A 23,106-nucleotide genomic window follows, 5' to 3' on the forward strand; every position below is an offset into this window, starting at 1 on the left:
TGCAACAAGCAGCCAAAAAAGTGGGAAAAACATACATGGGGCTTAAATAGTCCATGTGAGTATTCTGTTCGGTTTTCTAATGAAATTCAATAGAATAAATAAAATCTAAGAAAGTTCAGAAATAAGTTAACTTTTTAGGACATGCAGAGAAAGTTCAAAATCATTAGAAAAAGGGAATGTAGGCGTAAGCTATGTAATTCAAACTCTGATCATTTGCTCAGCAACCTAAATTAACACTTTAGACTCCAGCTGGGTTTGGTGGCCTCGTGGACTAATGTGTCCACTGTAGGGGCCTGTGTTCGACCTCACGGTCACAGGTTCAAATCCCAGAGAGTCCACTAAGCCTTTTTTCTTCTGAAATCGATAACATTTGTTCCACTGAGTTGTTTAGTAATAAACATCTGTTATTCAGCGCCAAGATACCCTTGGGTGAATGTGCACTTTACAAATACACGTTATGTGATTTTATTTAAGTTGTTCCACAATTGTTGATTAAGTGAATATGCCCTGCATAGGACAACATGCTAAGTGGATTCTGAATTGTTTGGACCAAGCCTAGATACTAAAGAACTGTAAATTACAGGATCAATCACTGGAATTAAAATATAATTTGTTTTTAAACAATGACTTACCGCTATCGTCGATCCATTCTTGCCAACTCCTCCGGTGAATATTACTATGAAATAGCTGGAACATGACAACAATGCTCCGCCTATTATTCCAAGTATAGGAAACGTTTTTAGCGGAAGTCCCACAATTGGTATCTTGGTTTAAGGAGGAAAGCAGAGAATTAAATGAAACCGGATGTTTGGCATTAATAAAACAAAAGATATGTTAACAGAGAAAAGCATCGCCAATGAGTTCTCAAAAGACCATTCTCTTCAGGCAATATTCTTAGTATTAACGTTTAAATAGCTAACAAAATCTTCCTGGAAAATTACCAACTATCAAGAGCAGATGTGGCTTTCTGCCTTTCAAATATATCTAAAGCAATGTGAAATTCACAGTTTCACACATTCATCCACTTTTGGTAAAAATGTATCAATGGATAAAAAACGATTGCCAAGAGAATGGTCATGTAAACGTATTAATCAAAGACATCATTACAGGAAATGCAAACACCATCTGCCTACTTTCTTTGCAGTTAGCTACTTACAAAGCAAAGTTTGCATCTAGATACAGCACTATCCTAATGAAGGGTTGCAGCAAAATATTTACCTTTAACTTTCATTTTCAGTTTTAAGGAAACTTCCAAAGGCAGCAGTGGGTAAAAAACACAAACAACAATAAATATCCAAATGCCAAAGGCAATATGCTTTTGCAAATTTGAATTGTTTTAAAAATGCTGGAAAAACGAAGGATAACATAATGGCTTCAGTACATAACACTGCAGTAACATGCCCTGCCATGAAAATAAAATCACCCTGTCATCATCTATGTCAACAGGAGATTCTGGCTATACAACCTATATTACGAATCTTTGCCAGTCTAAATGTGATGCCACTGGGGATTTCAAGCAGTTTTCCTATGTTGAACTGAACTTTATTTTCAGCACCATTAAATGTTATACGGGTGTCATGCATCATCTCCTAACACGGTTCCACATGACGATTAGGACCGTAGGCATGCTCAAAATAGATATCTGGACCTCATGGAATACTGAAGATGATCCTCACTTAGAGGAGTTTTACCAAGGGTGTAGCAGCAGCATAAACCATAAAGACACAAAAGTAATTTGAGCAATCTGCACAAAACATTCTGGGATACAGAGGAATTAGCTTAACACTTTTCACGGCCAAATGTGGTCTTCCGGAGGTTATGAGTTTGAATCCTGACAAGGCGTCAGCCATCAATCCTTTCGATGGTGGCAATTTGAAGACCATACAATCTGTTATATACAATGATTTTAAATGGAAGAAGTACATTCCGAAGCACCACATAAAAGGCTTATTTTACTACTTGAATTTCTGTCTAAGTGGAATTACTAGATCAGGAATGATATATGTTTATATCTTTTGTGTGCATACAAATGTATGCAAAAATGTTAGGGCACGATTCGGAGGATATACTCGATCAGGCGTGCAGCATTTGTCAACTTGCAATGCACAAACACCCCATTTGTTAAAGTGTATGTCTGAGTAGCCGGTCATATGTTTTGTACTTGCCATGTAACTCAAAAGTACTTAGTCAAAAACATACAACTATGGAGTCCAGAAGAGCATGGAAAGGGAGCTGGGTCCAATAATGGGGAATATCTCCTCAAACATAAGTATGACATACATAAAAATCAAGGACAGGAGGGGAAAAAACATCCATTGATGGACCTACTAACTTGCACATCAGGCTGAATTCCCAAAATACACACCCAGTACGTCCCGAGTAGTAATATTGGCCAACAAGGCTTACATTTAAAATTTAAATTTTGAAATTAATGGAGGCTGCGGATAACACGATTGGGACAAGATTAATAAAGTGGAAGATAAAGGTTAATGACAGCAGTGTCTAACACTCATGCACAAATGCATATACAGTAGTCACATTAACATACAAACACACACACTGGAGGGCCAATCTAAATAGTAAATATTTTCCAAAAATATAGTCAGAATACACTGTAATAGGAAACGTCACATATATTGCAGATCACAAAAAGTATACATTGCTGGTGCCGTTAAACAAAACCCTTAGTATTACCGATAACTCAGCCAATGTATATAAAGAAAGAAGAAATGCAGCACAAAATGCACATTTCGAAATACTTGCACACACTTGGCAATATAAGAGGGGGAACTCATTACACATAAATGCTCCTCACCCCTCCCCAGTTAGTTCTCATCCACCCACCATCCATTCGTGAACAGACGAGCAATCATAGTAAGCCTGCCACAAGCACAACAAATGTTTCTCTAAAGATAAACGGGAGGGGGAGAATGTGCCAGAGTCTCAAGGAAAGTTGTATCGGAGACTTCAACCACACTTTAACAGGATGAGGTGTAAGTTTTATCTCCGCTCATGTGGTTTGGTGGATAGTGTCATCATCGGATCTGTCACTTGAGTGTTCCTTTCTCCAAGTGACCTACTATCCTTCACCAGGAGGGAGACTGTCTGGATGACGACAGTAGTGAAAGGTTAAAATTACCTCCTTTCCTGCTAACAACTGTTTATTTGACCAGGAGAGGGAGAAGGTTAAAACAAACTGCGGTGTTGAAGTGGAAGAGTTATTGGTCCTCAACAGCTAGTGGTTTGTGGTCGAAACACTCAAGTGACACTATCTACCAAACCAAACGAGCGGAGATAAACCATACACCGCATCCTGTGAAAGTGTGGTTGAGCGTCTCCAATAAAACTTTCTTGAGACTCTGGCACAACTGATTCATTTTCCCCCTCCTTGAGTATAGTACAACAAATGTTTCCATAATGTCAGTGTCAGTGTATATTATACTATACACAATTGTCAAGTTGGATTCATTGACAGTCTACCTCCAAAGGACATGCCTGAGGATATTAATTTTGTCTTGTTTTAGTTGTAATCCTACTACTCATTTAATGTTCAGAGTCAAAAACACACAAGTTCATTCTTTTCTATGCAGATTCAATATATTCAACATTCAATAAACAAAGTGCAGACGATGGAGTGCTTATTGTGGCGTGAAAATACTTTACACTGCCACAAAATCAAATTAACATTAGCTAAATATTATTTAACAGTAAGCCAAGTGGAGAGTCAATGTTGTGACAACCAGGGATGTGATTTGATGTTTCGATCCAAATGTTACTATGTCTCATAAGGACTGAGAAGCGATCGGGCTTAAACATTCGGTAATACAAGAATAACAAGAAGGCCTTTGTTGTATTCCAGCCTACCTTATCCCATCGACCAAGTAAATAGGACAACACCCTTTTAGTGGGTTTTAGATAATGGTCAGGATTTCTCAGTGCCACAAAGGATACGACTTAACAGTCCATGTGATGGACCGTGTCTGAAACACAATATAAAATGAAATAAATGGTGTCAGCCTCCTTGGATATTGTAGATGAGAACTTATTAGGAGCGGATACTCCAAGGTACTTACAACCCAGTCAGAGGGTCGAGAGACCTGAATCCTCTCTCTCTCTCTCTGTATTTGGGAGACAACATTAATATCCCCAGGTACAATCTCCAGAGGAACAACTGTTTAGGGAAGAGAGTGTGACTATACAAACAAATTATTACTTTCTTTGCTATGTGAGAAGAGGAAATATTGGGTAAACAACACTTTTATCCACAGCCGATCCAGGGTAATGGTAGAAGAAGAACAGGAGCCAACTTCACCAACAGCTGGCTCCAATATCAAAGTATTGACTGCACTCCACTTCCTGACCACTGGTTCTTTCCAGACATAAGCAGGTTCACTGTTGGCATTCAGTCGCAAGCCAATCTCGATGCTTGCACGAGGTATTGAGATACATCGCCAGTTAAGTGCAGCAGTACATCACCATGCAATACCAGGGCAGGCAACATGCGGCATGACATTTCTATGCCACAGCCCATTTCCTCTGTGTGCTAAGAGTCATTGACTGCACACATGTAGAACTCAGGCACTAACCCAAACCACCATTACACGATCAACACTACTAGCACTCCATCATCGGGAAAGCTGGCTGTCATACCAGGGAGAACTTCACACTTGTTTATGACACATTTACTTGTGGAAGAGTACAGCTCATCTTCCATTATCTCAGGACTGCATGTCAGTTGAATGCCAGGGACTATGGAGACATGTGGCTGCTTTGTGAGTACTGCAAACACTCATAGGAAGTACATGTACACTTGGGGCATGACATCATGGTGACTGGCACATATCACAACATTCTTCCCCACATAACCCCTTATGCAATTTGTATATGCACACACAAGTGAAAATGAAGAGCTGTAACGATGAACTATAACCACTGTATGATCGCAGGTGACAATGTGTATCGACTATTTCTCCAGTGCCTCATCCCCTTTAGACGTTCTACCACTGTATAACAGAGCACACACAAAGAGAGTCAAAGAGCCCACATTTGTCATCCTCAAGTAGTGCTTCAGATGTCTTGAGCGGACAGTATTAGGTTGAAGTATTATACAAGATCTTCCCTGCATGTTGTACGATGATATGTTACAACAACGTACATACAGATCCACACCCAGCATTCAAACCCATTATAGATCTCTAAGCTAGCCCACTACCCAGCAGTTAAACTATGTCGAAACCCAACAAATTTGTAGTTTCACTCTTCCACTGAACTAAATGTTTGTCCACATTTCAAGCAAAAGGTTTTTCATACTGGAGAAGGAGCACACTATATGCAAATGGGGATTAATTTCGCTTTTTCCTTTATGTTGGCGATTTGGTAATCAAATAATACATTTAAGTTTGGAAATAATTTTAAACAAAAGTACTCGACTAGTTACTCCAAGATAAGTGCACAGGGGTAAGTGTTTGATAGAGTGCTCGTAATTAGATGAAGGTTGAGCGGTATGTATTATTTGATTAACAAATCACCAATATAAAAAAGAAAATGAAATTAATCCCTATTTGCATATAGTGTGTTCCTTCTTTGGTATGAAAAACCTTTTTGTTGAAATGTTCATTGTCTCCACCAGAATCACGATTGTCTTTTAACCAACTAAAATTGAAAGCATCTTCTCTTGAACAGAAATCACTATTCCTAACTTGTGTCTTTTAACATATATTACCCAGGTCCTACGCATTGTTTTTGGGTTTCCCCATTTTTGTGTAAAGGTTGAATTTTAGTGGGTCTGAATAGTCCAGTGAATAAAAAGCAAGGGGCCGGGACGGCACCTGCAGTGGCTTGTGTTTGTTCTATTTTCTGTGTGGGTACACATTATATAAATACTGTTTTGCTTCCTTAAAAGTCCCCTTGTCGTGGTGCTTTCATACTGGAAGAAATTGGACTCTAGTTCTCTATCCCTGCAAACGATGCACAATTAGCAAATAATTTTAACTGGTGAAATATGCTTATGAGCAGGACAGGGAGTCCAGCAGTGACTAAAGTGCAGCTTGGAGACCTGAGAAACTGGTCGTGTTTTATGTCCCTCTAGAGGCAACAGTTGGTCTTTTGTGTTGCGTCCTCCACAAGAACTGAACAACAACATATCTTGGCTGGCGATCTTATGACTCATGGGGAAAACTGTGGGGCGGAGACTGCAGCACGTTCATTTACAAAGCCACCCCAGATCCATCGCAGAGCCAGGGAATATGAAAACTCACAATAGTATTTGGACACACCTGTTCCACGTAGTTTAAAAAGACTTCGCCCATCATAATGGTTTACTAGAATTTGGAAAAGAGGGTTAGCGTCAGTACTCCAGGTCACTAATGGCGATTGCAAGGCAACTTGTTCAAGAAGCATTTGCAAAGCAATAGGTCTCACATTTGTTAAAGTTAGAGCTGTTCGCGTTAAAAATGACTGTTTTTTCCTTTTGCTTTTTTATACCAATGGCAATAGTGCTATGCAAATATAATTACTCAACTGCAAATAAACAAACAAAAGTTAAAAAAATTGTCATTTTCAACACCGCCAGCTCTAACTTTAACAAATACGAGACCTATTGCATTGCAAATGCTTGTTATAGGTGTTTTTGGCTTTTGTTAGGGGATATTTTGTTGATCAAGCACATTACTTTTAATTTGAATGGAATGTTTTATTAATAGCAAGTTGTGGCCTTACTTTATAAGCTCTACAAGAGCCTCGCTGTCTGATTCTAGGCCCTCTCGAGTTTCTGGATGTACGTCCTTATGTTGATTATACTGCAGTAGTCTGGTAGGATTCATGCAGTTGGGGTTTTAATGTTGTACTCTTATTGCAGTGCCAAGAAGACTTCCCCAAGCTTCATAATAACAAAATGCTCTTTTCTGCTGCTGCAATTTGCTTAATGAAAGAAAGGGCTGGGCAAACTAAACCCCAAAGACTTAGGAAAGGGTGGGGTTGTGAGGCAGTAAAAAGTAGCATGAAGCCCTGGGGAATACGGAACTGATAATCATGCCACCCAGGGCTGCTGAATACAGCGAGCCGCGTCTAAAAGGGGCACGGCAGTCAATAAAGTGAAAGCACGGCATAAAGCACTTTTACTACAAAAAAGAAATCTTTGTCAACTTGAGAAACAAATGTTTTTTTTTTTTAACAATCGCTCCATGCCGCGCTTTTACTTTTATGGTGGGCGCAACCCTTCCTTTAGACAAGCTGCGTTTAAAGAAAGGTGCACGGTTGCCATTAAAGTGAAAGCGCAGCATGGGTTGCTTTTACAAAAAAAAGCATATGTTTGTCAACTTAAGAAACAACTGCTTTTTTTAATAAAAGCGCCCAACGCGGCATGGGGATCTTTTATAAAATACAAAAAAAAGCATGTTTGTCAAGCTGAGAATGGTGAGTCACGTGTAAAGAAAGGGGCGTGACCGCCATTTAAGCGAAAGCGCTGCATGGGGCACTTTTATAATGAGCCGCATATAAGAAAAGCAAGGCGCATTGGTGTGCCATGCAGTTTAAAACAGACAGGGATGTTAGCACGGAACAGAACAGGCGCCCACGAAACGCCTCTGATGATAAGCAGGATTCAAATGCCTTGTCTGTTAGCTGGGAAGCGAAAAGTGTGCCTGCAGCAGCAAGTAGGAGAAACTCATTTAAGAAAATAGTGCTCACAGACTGTAAATGAAACATACTGAGTAACAACACAAGTGAAAGGGCCAGCCCTCATGGGAGGTTACAAAAGCAGAAAAGGCAGTACTAAGGCAGGAACTACTAAGCTCATTCACGAATCAAAACAACGCATTTAAAAATGAACAGTAACAGGAGCCAATTGAAAAGATGGGCGAAAAATGGGCGGAGCTTCAAGTCCACACCTGAATATAACAGGTCTCAAAGAGACAGCCCAGGCGCTGCCCAGGCTAGACCTGAAATGAACTTTTCAATTACCGAGCTATCGCGTTTTTTAATTTCCATGCGGTAGTTGCACCAATCAGTCTAGGCCTAGGATTCTGGGATTTGTGCTCCACTTGACTTCATTATAAAATCAGAACTACAATTCCCAGAATGTAATTAACACCTGGACTGGGTGAGCTACTTGAGCATGGAACTGGGAAACTTGAGAGCTCTCCAACTACCTTTTTCAACAGAGATGGAAACGAGGCCATTATATCTCCAACAAACACTTTCTACAGAATTGAGGAGAGTGGGAGAGAGCGGGATTACCATGTTCACCTGCTGGTGTATTTAAATATTTTTGGCACCCTTTTGTCTGCTGTTCCTTGTTGGTGATTTGTAATAAGTTACCAGTGGCTCGAATGGAATGCGACCACTAAAATTCATCTTATCAGGAATTTTTTTAGCGAGGTACAGGACTACTGTACACCTCACTTCTCGCAACAGCGCAAGCTATACGGTTACTTACCAGGAGATGGAATAGACTGCAATAACAATTACTCTAGACCACAATATTCTGGGGATCCCACAAAGTATATTGAGTCCAGCATTGTTTACGTATATTTTCCATTTCCTGTATGTAATTGAAGCACAGAAAACGGAAAGTCTGAGCATATATAGGCCCTGATTACAAATAGGTTGTTAACCCCTTTTCATTGAAAACTCCTGTTCCCGGTTTTCAAAAAGTAAAACTTGATGAAAATGGGAAGGATAAGTGGCAGTTTGCAGTTTCCTCAATCTAAGATATGCAATAGAAATTGGGCACAAATTGTGCACCAACCAATTACCAGTGGTATATTAATACTTGTGACTGTTCATAACTTGTAAATGGGTCTTTTACGACAATGAGTTATGTACTCTATGAACGCTTATGGCAAAATACAGCATTACACCGTGACTTCAAAGAGTTAACTGCAGAAAAAGAGCCCCAGATTTCACAAAAATTATTACTGCATCATACTTTCTTGCTCTTGAAAAAACATTTAAACTCAATCATTCTACAGGCTTCCTGAAAGATATGCATTTAAAAATATGTAACGTGCTCAATTCATATATAAAATGTTTCTGTGGGATGCATATTCGCTGAGTTTCCTTTTAGGACAAATTTATACTGAGACGTGATAGAGCTGTATGTATCGCTTCTATTTACCAGACTTTAAAAAAATAAAAAAATAAATTGTACAACTATTACCCTAGGCCCAGCTTTTTTTTTTATGGCAGATGGGGTTGGTTTCCTCTCTGTGGCACTTAATTCATGCATGAGAAACACACCACTACAATTAAGTACCACAATGACTGGACAGTCCACACAAGGAGAGTAAACCACGTCATAAAAGAAGGTATTGCATCCAACACACACATGAATTAAGAAATTTAAATTCAAAGGCAATAGTACATAAATTACATTTGCAACACATTCACATTACAGGGAAAACTGAAGAACTGCAAAAACCACGTATTTCCACCAAACACCTCAGACCAGATATACATAAATAGCAATATTTGTAAAATCATTACCTGAACGTCCCACAGAGCTGTTCCACCAAATGCAGACATCAAAAACATTATTATAATTGAAATCTGAGCTTCTGTAACATCCATTCTGGAGAAAGGAAAACAAAGGTAATTAGATTTACTCCTATAACATGTCCATACTAATATTTTATCCAAAGTACTTTTTTCATTACTTATGTGGAATTAAAAAAACAACAGGCTTGTAAAATATAAACGAGATTTAAGTTACATACTTTAGGATGTAATATAATGGATTTTTGCCTTCAAGCCTTATCTTCAGTTACCTTGATATCAACAAACCTATTTTATCGCCACACTCACTTCAAGAGAAAAGCAGATATAACTATGTATTTCTCTGATTTGTCTAGACGTTGGAGTCGAGAAGTTTTAAGTGATAAAAACGGTATCTCTCCGGGATCTTTAAATCCATGAGCCCAGAAGGGCTTACTATATTTAAAAGCTCTGTATGCTCTTCCTCTGCAGTGCAGAGACTTCTAGTGGTTGGTTCTATGGTTGTACTTCGTGCCATGAAAAATGTTTTTTTTTTTTAAAAAAGACTCTTAGACATGTTACATTTTTTTTTTTTATAAAGGCTTTATTGAAAATGCTCACTGTTGTTTTAATGTTGCTAAGAGGCTGCTGCACTCCCTGCTGCCACCCACATCTTTAAAACATGTTTTATGGTACTCCTGCCTCTTCTAGGGGCACCATAATCAAGAAAATATGTACTCCAAAACAAACGTAGGGCATTATGGGGTGCTCCTTGCCAGAACAGTGAATAACAAATTAGCAGCTCCTGCCTTTCATTTAATAATCATTAAAAAAAATCTTAATTTGAGAATACAGTGGCCCCGGGCGTTGGGGTCCCTGGGGATTCTTCGATGCTTGGGGAGGAAGGCCCCCCCCCCTACATGGAAATATCAGCCCTAGGTATGGGGTTCCCAGGGTCTCATGAAGGCTTGAGGAGGGGGCATTTGCTCCCTCTCAAAAAAAAAAAATAGAACATTTGCGGATTCCCTGGCAGGATAAAACCATGTTTAAAAAAAGATTCTGTGTTTGTTTTAGCTAAAGGCTTAAAAACTTTTTTGCAGGACAGGAACTGAGTGCCCAAGACCTAAACTGGCTGCTGCCACATCTTTGTTGATGTAGTGACCATCAATCAGATCTGATCTCAAAATCTGTTGGCTCAGCGGATCCTCCTTGATGTGAAATGTACAAAGATTTTGAACCTTAATTTTTAAAAAAACTACTGAACAGATTTACACCAAATCACAAAATGCTCACTTTCTGGATCACGGTCTAGCTCTCTGCCAAATATGGTGTAATTCTGTTCAGCCAAGATTGTAGGTGCATAACTGCACTCCTCTGCCATCTTCCCCACTATCTGACATCATAGGCACCCCAAAATAGCTTCTGCAGTGCTACCAAAATAGACGGGCTCGTGAAAGGAGCACATAGACATCCAGAAGGGCAAAACTCAGCAATATCACAAGCTGAGATCAAGTGCTTCTAAGATGATGGCAACGCGGAAAAGTGGCAGGCTTTCTGCTTAGCAGGGCATGAGGCGAGACCCCTGACCTGGCCAATTCATTCAAGAGAGGGCGCAGACAGACTAGGAGCAGCGGCGGGCAGACGTGCCAGGGACTTACAGGAAGGCAGATGAGGGAGTGCGGTTGGTCCAGTAAGTTGTCAGGCCTCAACATTGATTGATAGCTGTGCTGGGGGCTCCAAAAACAGGTGATTTCGCAGCCTCCTCTGCAGAAACTATAATCCAGGTCATTAAAGACACTAGTTCCGCCTTAGAGGGGAGGATGGTGGAGCTTCAAGAAGATATGAAACTGTGAGACAGGACCTCTGAAAAACAGCAAAAGAAGAGAGTGCGGCAGAGACATACATATTAACTGTGGAAGACCAGCCCCAGAACATATTCTACACTATCCCGACTACCCACAACCTACTGGCATCTGGAACAGCAAGCTGAAGATATGAAAAGGAGGACCAGACAAAATAACCACTTGCTGAAGCCGTGGGTGCCACAGGACAATCTTTCCTAGTACTTTATTATCGAAACAGCACACAGGCCCCTGCTGTCTTGTGTCAACAAGCCCTCATGACTATACCCGAGCAGTGCAGAAGCAGGGTCGCTCCTCAGGTTTGGGTGAAGCAGAAGTTGAAAGCCATGAAGCTGAATTATGAACTAATGTTTCCAGCCAAGCTATGGCTAAGTTCCAACGGCTGATCCTTCAGATTTGATTGTCCAGAGGGATTGGGTTGAAGAAAGAAAAGTCTCCTGCAGAAAAGAGGACTAGTTCAAATCCATCTACACTGTCCAGAAGATGACAAGATCCCCCGACCAAACATACAATCCCAGGAGGATCCTGAAGGGGCAGTGCTCTGGCATTGCACTCAAAATGGTGAAACAAGTGTCTTTGCAGAGCAAAATTCTGAAGATCAGACCACCCACCAGTTCCAGACAAAGAGGAGCCATGCCCTCAACCCGCGAACATTTGAGAGAATCGGGTAATCATCAAGAGTCCTCTGATATTACTTCAGGCAGAGCAGAAAGGGTTTATTTTCATGTGCTTGAGAAGTAATTTGGTAAGACAAGAACAAGGGAACCCTACTCACACCGAACCAGGGTAATAACCTTATTAGCAAAAACACAAGGGCTCCTGTGGACACTTCATGAAATAATCTCAATGTATATGGGCACAATGGCAATATATTGGATTATAGTGATATCGGAAAGAGAAGGAAGCGAATACACCTCAGGTATGTTTTTAAATCAAAAATATTTATACAATCCTTGAAACGAAATACTATTACAAAGTAATACATTTGAACATATAGTTCTGAGTGAGAGGTGTCCCAGCAAAAAACGGAACATAGAAAATTAGAAACATATATATGTACAGTGAACAACGCTAGATACAGTGATCAGTGCTGGTATACAATGGTTCGTTTATGCAACTTGTCGATGGCGTTTCGACCCTGTGTGCAGTGTAGGATCTCTTCAGGACCTATGATCGTAGGGACACCTGAAGGGTAATGGACCAGCTTGTGTGGAGGGTGTGGCACCGTGGAAAGGCTAAGAAAAGGATACTCACATGGGTCCCGGCCGGGAGCCCAAGTGTGAGATGAGTGGTGAGCCGGCTATTACGTGAATACGCACAATTTAAAGATCCATGTGTGCCGAGGAAGCGCTGTCCAGGCGGGTCCAGTTCCGATTCTGAGTGCATGAGTGGAAGCAGGCTTCTTCCTTCTGTCGTCAATCACGACGAGGCCATGATTGTATCATATGGAGGGTGAGAATATTCTCACTTCTGTGTCTCTTATGGAGAATGTATCAACTGCAGCCTGTAGCAATACTTCCAAGTAGCAGAACAGCGTGTCTGTCTGTTAAGGTACGAGGAGGTCATCTGTTAAATGTATTACTTTGTATGAGTATTTCGTTTCAAGGATTATATAAAAAAAAAAATTTAAAAACATACCTGAGGTGTATTCGCTTCCTTCTCTTTCCAATATCACTATACCCCAATATATTGCCATTATGCCCATATACATTGAGATTACTTCATTAAGTGTCCACAGGAGCCTTTGTTTTTTGATAATGAGAAGTATTTTGGAGCAGGTCCAACTGGTTATAATAGAGACAATATTTTGAATGGGAAGTGGGGAGGACCAGGTATACAAGCCCACTCCTACTCTTTGTAGTACAGTTGAACACTAATAAGTTAATTGAGGGTGATAGATGCTTCTAGGGTGGAAGTATGGGATGAGGGGAGTTGGGGATGGTGGGCAGGTTATGCTTGTTGGGAGGGTTTTGTTGCTAATTTTGTTTTTGGGGTATGGCAGTAACAAGTCCATTGAGTTCCATGAACGGGTCAAGATGATTTCCGTTGTTGAAGGCGCTTATGGGTGGCAGACAGTTGCACCTTGGGTATCACAGACTGTCCAATACTACAGAGGAGTTACACAACACGAGTGCCACAATCAGTGGGTCAGGGAGCAACCCTCAAAAGAAATACACTGAACAGGCTCAGACATGTCTGAAAAGCTGCAGTTCAATACTGTATTATGTCATAGAATGTGAATGGTTTCAACAACACGTTCAAGACAGGAGCTGTTCTCCATTATACTTAGCAAACATGACCCAGATGCCCTTTTGTGGTGGGAGACGCACCCCAAGGGCAAGAAGCGCAGCTTTTTAGGCCACTAGGGATAACAAAATAAAGAAGACTGTATCATGCCCGAGGATCTGAGTTGCCATAATATTCCTCAGGAAAAAGGAATATGCTCGCACCACCAATGGTCCAATCAGACCCACTATGAAGATGTGTGGTGGTTGAAGGGCGGCCTAGGACATTGCTTAGTCTATACGTCCCCCCAGGATTATAGTAGTGTACCCTTAAGCTGAAATCCAGCATACTTTTGGACTAACAGCCAGGTATGGTTGTCATCAGTGGTTAATTTAATTCTGTTGATTTCTGACAATACAGCGGCTATCGGCAGAAACATAAATGGGCTGCCTCATTAGGGTTAGTTGACACATGCTGTAAATGGAATGGGACAACACAGCAGTATACATACTATTCTGGTATCCATTCCTCATCTATTCATATTGATTATATATTTGTGCCATCAGTAGACACAGCTACCATTACATAGGTACAAAAGCCCCAGAGGGGGCTCTAAGACCCCTCAGTAATTGAGATACATCCGGAAACAGACTGGGGACAAATGGGGATATGAAGACTGAATACCTGATTACGAGTGGGTCATTATTTTCCGACTCCTGCGTAAACACTTGTTTGAGGAGGGGTCAGAATTATAAGTTGAGTGTAATTAAACATCTGAATTATTGGAGGTGTTAAATACCTCAACCTTCATTATATTTCGTCTGTGCAAACCTAACAAGATTTAACATGGGAAAAGCATACGGTATTTGCCATATTATGCAAATTTTGAGGAGTTAAGCAACAAAATCTGCATGTTATTCCCTAGAAACTCGTAATATGTGCTATTCATCGCACCTGAGAAATAACCTACACTGTGGTATTGTTATATATCAGATGCGATAATTAGCACGTATATATGTGATATCCAGCCCTTGCTAGAGCTACTCAGGATAGGCACACCCAAATACTTGGAGTTGAATAGGAATTCAGGCTCTGCCCAGGCAATCCAGTGGGAAGCCCTAAAAACTGATTGGGTGTGGGCCATGTAGAAAGATAGAGAGCGAAAAACGGAAGAGCTAGAGGACCAAATAGGGCAATTGGAAGATCAGTAGTTAGACAACAGAGTGGATATCACCCAGACAGCTCAAAAGTACTAGAGAGAAGTTGAAGGGAAAGTTGCTGAACACAGCCAGGTATGCCTGGCGTCTGACACATCACAGATATACGAGTGGGGGTGAGGGGAATGAAGCAGGTAAGCTGCTGTTTGGAAATTGAGTGGATAGAGAGGGTTCAGCTATACAAATGGAGCCAGATTCCCTCGAGTTGTTGATTTGCTATTCATGCATTGAGATGCCCCAGTTCCTCATGCGCTTCCTACAATCACAGAAAAACAAATCCTGGAAAACCGCACTTAAGCGTATCGGATAGCAAGGTAAATTAAGGGTTGTAACCCCTTCTGGGCCAGGAGAATGCTCTCTCAAACGGAGAAGTTCAAAGGGTTTCATACGTGGGATCTCAGTGGTATACTGAAACTTAGAGATGTGTGGGCGACAAGCTATGTTAAATCATTTGAACAGATGATGGCAAATTTCGCCCTCCACAAGATCCAATTCTGTCTTCAGCTCCAGCGTGCCATGAATACCGGAGACAAACTAGTGTTCCACCCCCTAGAAGCTAAGATTACTGTGGAACAACTGGGCAAGAAGGGTTTCTGGTGGTTGTACAGGTCACTGTTACTTAACGCTCCTGATATCTTCCATACTTTAAAAGAGAAATGGGAACTAGACCTTGGGGAGGACCTAGAGGATGAGAAATGGACTGAGACAAAAATTGCACCACGTCTTGTCCATCCCCGAACGCCTTAGATTTATTTAATTCAAATATCTCCATAGATCTCGATTTCCACCACTCCAGACTGTGGCAGATAGGCTGCGCTTCATCCCCGAACTGTCTAGGTTACAAGCGTGCACGTTCAAGCATACTATCTAGAGTTCGCAGGTGATAGCAAATCTGTGTACACTGATACACAGATACCTAAAAGAAATGATTAGGCATGCCATTCCTTTCCCCCGATAGTAAGTTAGCGGTACCAGGAATAATGGATGGCTGGGAAGGCAGGAATAGTTCGAGGTCTTTGGTGGGGACTGGTCTCCTAGTAGCAACAAGCATTGGAAAAGCCAAAAGGGTTTTGACTATGTAAAATCTATTGGCTTTGTCTGTTTTTGACATGTTCCACAGCAGCACTAGCTGCAACATGGCGTAAAGTAAAAAAAAAAAAGTTTAAAAAAAACAACATACACTATGACGCGGTCAGCATTTACTGCATCATAGTGATTTCTTTTTTTTCCTTTAAGCCATGTTGCACAGCAGCCCGCACTGCTGTGCAACATGCCAAGAAAAACAGCACAGTGGAGCTTGGGGGCAGATGGTCAACACATCAGAGAGGGGGAGACGGGCGAGGATGGGTGAAAAACAATGGAGGGCGTGGGTGATGGAGGAAATAAAGGCAGGATGAAGAAGACTTACTTTTGGACATGCACTCAATAAAATGTCATGCCCAAAAGTAACAGTAGAGCCTGTGGCCAGTGGAAGGACACAGACCACAGGAAGCTGAACTTGGTCCATGCTCCACAGCACAGGCGAAGTCTCAAAACCCAGGAGGAAGCCAGAGGTGAAAAGGAGGCACCGACCAATGGTAAGTAAAGGAACAAGAGTGACTTGGAAGTCATCAATAGTAAGTAAAGATAAGTAATTTTTTCAACAATAAAAACTTTCATTGACAGCGCATGCACACTGTAGGCAGAACCTAAAAAGAGATATTGCAAGGAAATGGAGGAGCCCCAATTCCCTTAAACTGAGGAAATGGCAGAGTGAGATGGACTGATGTGCATTGGCAAAGGAAGGTGTTTATAAAGCTATAGGCTACTGGTAAAAAAATCAGAAAATATGGTCCTGTTGGAAGAGAGGTGTGGATACACCTGAATCATGACTAGGGGACAGCGCTCATCCAGATATAAGAACACCAAAAGAGGATATGTGATGCTAACTGATTCATACCTGAAATTACTCAAAACACACTTGATCATTATGGGTAACTCAGGTTGTAAAAAGTACTAGGGACTGCAGACAATCCTTTACCAAAATACCTTTGTTTTATCTGCTACAGTGAAAACAAGCTTTATGTTTAGAATCTATGGGTGACAAAGATTTGAATGTAACGCAAATGTGGTGAATCCAGGGGTGTGGAATTCCTATAGCCCGACGCCCAGGACATATCGCTTGGGGTCAAACACAACAAGTTGTCATGCGTATACTTGCGTTGGGACAAGTAGGCCTAACCCCCTGCAGCACAAACCCTTTGGCTGCCAGTTCACAGTACCACATTATGGATCTGGGAAAGGGCATTTCCTGCAGTTAAGGTAATTTGTGTTCATATGTTAATGCTGTTCGAGCCTGTACTTATGGTTCATTAATGCAAAGTCTTTATTCTTAGGGTGAGCGTTCTAAGGAAATGTTGTAAGCTCAGACTACATTACTGACAGCGGTTCCAGTATAAACATGTGTGCATACGTTGTCAAGTTTAGCAGTATGAGGCTATGTATAACGCTTCCAGAATGATCTCTGATTAGAATCTTGAAAGCAAGATGGAGGATTTTTTGCTTTTAATATAAAATGTTCATAAAAGAATGCAACTAGGAAAAAAACATTTTGCTAAACTACTGTAAAATCTTAGGTACCATGTTTTTTACAGCATCATTTAGAAAATGTATTGATGCGTGCTATTATACCCCCCAAATAAAAGTCCGAATGGAAAATTGGTGTAACCAGTTTCAACAAGATTATGGGAAACATACAAATAAACAGGCATTGGCAAAGTCAGTAGGTCTGAAATTGGTGGTCATCCTTTTTGTTTTGTCAATGTGGGTCTTGTTTAGGCATGGTTTTTGAATAACCTTAACCCCTTCGGCGCGGATTACCGCGCTGTGCTGAAGGTTCTATTGCGCGGGCGGGGCCATGACGGAGCGGTTACGTCATACGCACAGCGCAACCGATGCGCATGACAGAACCGCTCCGTCATGCGCATCGAAGGGGTTAAAGGCGTGGGAGCTGCAGGCCTTCACCATTATAACAAGCATTGGCAAAAAGCATTAAAAAAAATTGGTCTAAAAAAGCACACATTAGTCCTGGCACTGAACAAAACTACTTTGTGTGCCAATATGCTCCTTGTGAAAGAGCAGAATGCCGATAGATAGGCAGGGAGAGAGAGAGAAAACTTTTAATAAACCCAGAAGGTTTCGGTTAACGTCAGACATAATTAATGGCCCAATTATTAAAGAAATCTTAAAAATGCACCCATGGTGTATGTCCTTGAATTAGTGCAGATATTTTGGCTTTCATTAATTCACAAGAATTTACAGAAGTAGGAATAGAAATCGTAGTCCTAGAAAATATTTCTGAACTGCATTTTAGCTCGAGCAAACATGCATGTGTAGATTTACTTGTGCAAGTTCACTTTATGTCCAACCACTTTTTCCCCAACCCTGGAAGAAGTTTTACGTCTGCCATTGTCAGGAGAAAATTTCCAACCTTTATCAGTATGGAAAAAGATTACAGAACAGCTGCTGAAAGCCCTAAAACATTTAAGTTAGTAGGTTTGCACAGACTCTAAAGGGCATTCCAGTGCTTACCACTACCTTCAGCCCCTGTATGTAGATCTGCAGAAAGGTGGAAAAATAAGGGAATTGATAGTATTCAATCCCTACTATGGTATGAGCCCTGGCATAATCAGAAAGGATATATCAGAGCTCTGATGTAATGAGATTGCTGCCATAATGTCACTACACTACATGGAATGAAAGGGACAACTGGATTTTGGTACAGGGCAAGTGGATTTATGAAGCAACCTGCCCCATGGACAAGTAGATATGTTATTAAATTCCACACCCCTGTGAATCACTGTAGTTTTGAAATGTGAATTGCAATGGAAGAACTTGTCAGGAGCTGGGTATAATTATACACCAAACAGCTAACAGTATATGGTGAGTGTAATAAACCTTTGAAGGCCACAGTATGTGTATTTCTTTAAAAGAGTAGTGACAAAAGCTTTAGTTAACAGCTGTGCTGTAAAGTGAAACTCGAAAAAGGTGCTGCTGGCTCTTTGAAGTCTTTCCTCAACTGTGGAACAGTGGAGCAACTAAGAGCATGAATGTGGCAGACATTAGTAGCCTTGCTCGAAGGCATCAACAACATTGAGACTAAATTAAAGTTGGAACACAAGGAAACAGATTCTCATAGAAATTTGGAGTCAATGGAGACTGACAAACAGAGACAGTTATATGTCCCACTATGTTAGTTAAAGTGAGGCGTAATACAGGTGTTTTTCTTTTCAACATGTTGCATTCAACGTGTAAAGGAAGCCCCAGGTAAAGCTCTCTCTTCATTTGCATTTGTCAACTGGCATTAGTTCTGTTTAAAGATGCTCAAACATAACTCTAAGATAAAATACATTACTCAGAGAAGAGTAACAAGTAGTAGTCTGCTTTAATAGTTAGGCACTTCAACTCTGTGTCATATGTAAGAAAAACATCTGTCCGAGGTAATATTTAAATAATTACCTGCTCAAAAACATTTGGTAAGTGAACGCTGATTCAGAGGGGAAAGGTTACTTTATGCTTGATGTTGTCAACACAATGCCTCCCTTTTTGGAAAGTAATAACTATAATTCATTGCATTATCCTCACCCTTCTCACACTCCACCCCCACCCACCCTGTCCCATACAGACACCACCACAAAGAGTAGTCTACTTACTTTCCAAACCTTAGTGTTCCCGACACATAGGTCTGCCAGTGAGCACAATAGAACATGAACATCCCAATAAAATTGCAAAAGAACAGCCAGTCTGGGTTTGTTCCAAGCCGACACGCAACTGTGGTTCCGACAGCAACAAAGACTGAAAGGAAAACAAACTTGTGAGGTTAGTTTGAAACAAACCAGTTTGCAAATAGAAGAATACAGAAGAATAAAGGACAAACATATGCTGTATAGTGGGAGATGGAGTACAAATCTGAAAGAAAAGCACAAGAAGTTCATCAGAAAGAAGGCAGAACAATTATTCGTGAGGCCCTGCACTTTCCAGAGCCCCACACTCGTGCTGCAACATTTATTTATGGATTTTAAAGCATGCGTGATCTATTCATTAGTAACAAGCCAACTAACACAGCTAGCACCACTGGATGATGCAGGTGCTGGATCTGCCATGTTTTCTCTGCTCCTGTAGTATACATTCCTTAGGTCGAACTTTGAGACCTGTTGTACAAACTTTGTGAGCTTACAGTCCACCCACTGCTTTTCATTTGTTTGTTTCGGGGTCCTTTAAAAATCATTGCTTGTTCGTGAGGAATCCTTCCTCTTTGTCCCTCCTTTTATCTTTTGTTTCCTCCCATGGGGCAGGGAACAGGTACTGTATCTTTATGCTTTTGTTGTTTATCTGTTCATTTGGGAGACTATGTTTTATTTGTTTCCTGCTTGTGTTGCAGCTTGCCTGTGTTCAGCTTCAGTGCCCGTAGCTGATAGCAATTTAATGCCACATTCGTCCCTCTCACCTGTCTTCGGCGTGAAGCAGCATTTTTAGCAGAACTTTGGAACATCAGCATTTCTCCTCTGCCTCAGTCTCCCTGCATTGGTAGATCCCGCGGCCCGGCTTCTTCTTCTGGGGACCTCTGGATCAGGAAGTGCAGCTGGACAAGGTAGGGTGACTGTTGGTAGGTTTCTTGTTTATTTAGTTGGCTGGTCTGAGTCAGCTACGTGCTTTTGTTTCTACAGAAGCTGAACTTAGCTAAAAAACAATAATAAAGTACAAGATACACAAATACGTGGCTAACTCAACACTGTATGGGACTAGGAGTGCACTTCATTCACCTTGGATTCAGTCAGCATATCACTGTTGCCAGTTTTTTTCTTATCAGACAACTGCGAAGTTGAAAGAGTAGCCTGACTCGGACATGGCTGACACAACAGACGAGTTATACATACACTTGCGCAGCCCTGAACTGGCACTTTCAGGAACAGTTGTGACATCAAGGACAGTGCCCCTGTCTCTGCCTTTATCTTCACTACGCTGAGTCGCAATCGCTAAAATGATGGTCTTACCCCGCCTGCTCTACTTCTTTGCAGCACTTCCAATCGTGCTTCCACAGACTTTCTTCCGTGAGCTTAATGGATCACTGCTCGAACTGATACAGAGTGCAGGTAGGCACCGAATCGCACAGATCATGCTCTAACGCCCGCTGTTAGAGTGCGGTCTTGGGGTACCTAATGTCTAAATCTATTATGCGGCAGCACAATTACAGTGATGGTTGGCATGGTTACGCGCCCAAACAGTCCTGAGTCACCGCCCATTCGCAAGGTGTTACGTGGTGTGAGGACCTATACATGGCTCTCCGACGCCACTGTCCACCCTCTGGGGGACACGAGAGAGATGGTGGTGGCCTGCTCCTGTTGTTGCAGTTACTTGCACCCCAGAGGCCCTCACAATCCATATGACCCATTGATTGCCATCTGGGAGCTATCATCATTATGAGATGTGGGTCAGCGAGCTGACATTACCCCATGGAGGAACACAGTGGTAGAGCACGTCGGAGACCTGTACAATGAAGAGATGACTATGTCTTTTTAGGATGTCATGGACACCTACGGAGTGGGCGCTGGTCAGTTTCGAACGTTTCATGCCATACAACATGCACTACACGAAACATGGAACAATGAGGACGAAGAGCCCTCTGGCTCAGTGGTATTGTACACACTGTTGACATCCATTGGCACACGCCATGCCTTTACATTTCTCTACACTTCACTCAACACTCCTCCTGATCACGCAGTTGCGCCCCATACTGAATGGGACAGTGTGCTACAGCAGCCTCTATCTGAGAAGGCCTGGGCCCACCAGTTGGTGAAAGGGATATCCCGTAACCCTCAGTTCCGTTTCACACAACTCAATAATGTACATCACACCTACCTTTCCCGCAACGCAATAAGAGCATGTTTCTCAGCACTATCCTCTGAAAGTCCCAGCTGTACATTACAGAATGCTGAGTTCTTCCACATGTTAACGTTAATTGCAATTTATAAAGCGCTTAATACCGGCAGGTCTCTAAGCACTGTGACTGTGAGGCCCCTGATCAGTCTGTGTTATGTGAAGACCCTTAGTGAAGAGGAGGGTCTTCAGTTTTTTCCTAAAAGGGAAAAGGGTTTTTTCTAACTGGAGGTGGCCCGGCAACTTATTCCAAAGTTGAGGGATGAGGACAGAGAAGGCTCGCCCTTCTTTAGTCGTTTGGTCAAACCGTGGGCAGGCTAGTTGGCCTCCCTCGGTTGACAGGAGGGTGCATCCAGGGACGTATTTCCCCAGTCGCTCTTTGATATATCTTGGGGCCTGTCCATGCAGGGCCTTGTGGGCGATACAGAGACCCTTGAATCTAGCCCTCTGTTTGACGGGGGCCAGTGGAGTTTTTGCAGCAGGGGAGTGGCCTGTGCGTGTCTGGGGAGCTTGAAGATCACCCTGGCTGCATCATTCATTGCAACTTGTAGTTTGCCTAGCAACTTTTCTGGTAGTCCAATGTAAAGCGCATTGCCATAATCCAGTCGCGATAAGATCAATGCTGTCGCCACCATCCGCATGGCGGAGAATGACAGGAGGGGTAATAGTTTCCTTAACTGCCTCAACAAGCCCACGCAGGTCCCGAACACGGTGGTCACTTGGTTGGTCAGTGTGAGTTTGGCATCGATTTTAATACACAGACTTTTTACAACTGGGGCTGGAGACAGTGGGGCAGATTTATGTTAATTGGCGCATCCCTGCATATCAGCAGGGATGCGCCAATTATTATGCGCCACAGCTGCGCCACCATGGATGTGCCGCATTTATAATGCGGCGCACCATGAGGCAAAAATGGCACAGATGCGTGACGCATCTGTGCCGTAAAAGTGGCGCATTGCTGGAGTTGCGTCGCAAGCGCGACGCAGCTCCAGCAATGTTCTGGGGGGCCCTATCTGTACAATGCTGCGTCAATCCTTACGCCTGCTTCAAGCAGGCGCAGGGTTTTGACGCAGCATGGGCCTAAAAGTGACTGAGTGAAATCTTGTAGCCGGAACGCCCCCACCTGCCCTGGAACGCCTACATGTGGCGCAGGGCTTTACAACGTGACGCATCTCCCAGATGCGTCACGTTGTAAATACCCCGCACCATGGCGCAGGATTTGCGCCGCTGCTGCGTCACAAAAGTGACGCAACGGCGGCGCAAGAGTGGCGCAAGTGCAACATACATCTGCCCCAGTGTGTCTCCCAGCTCCTGAGGCCAAAAGTGGTTGGTCCACGGGTTGCTGCCAGTAGTGATGGCTTGATCATGTATCCGAGTGGATCTTGCACACTTGTGTGGGCTAGTGGGGTGCTGTC

The 23,106-nt window shown here is 42.1% G+C and overlaps 1 protein-coding gene across 2 annotated transcripts in view; it reads right to left on the minus strand.

Annotated features, from left to right (window-relative positions):
- CHPT1 (choline phosphotransferase 1) overlaps nt 1-23,106 on the minus strand; it is a 302,601-nt gene that overhangs the window by 172,597 nt on the left and 106,898 nt on the right. For both annotated transcript variants that reach the window (XM_085653266.1, XM_085653267.1), the window contains exons 3-5: nt 19,468-19,609; nt 9,484-9,568; nt 633-764 (exon numbers count right to left, since the gene is read on the minus strand). In XM_085653266.1, coding sequence (XP_085509392.1) covers nt 633-764; nt 9,484-9,568; nt 19,468-19,609 — 359 coding nt within the window. The remainder of the gene's footprint in view (nt 1-632; nt 765-9,483; nt 9,569-19,467; nt 19,610-23,106) is intronic.

This window comes from Triturus cristatus, chromosome 4_1, assembly GCF_964204655.1.
Source record: "Triturus cristatus chromosome 4_1, aTriCri1.1, whole genome shotgun sequence".
Classification (NCBI taxonomy): Eukaryota; Metazoa; Chordata; class Amphibia; order Caudata; family Salamandridae; genus Triturus; species Triturus cristatus.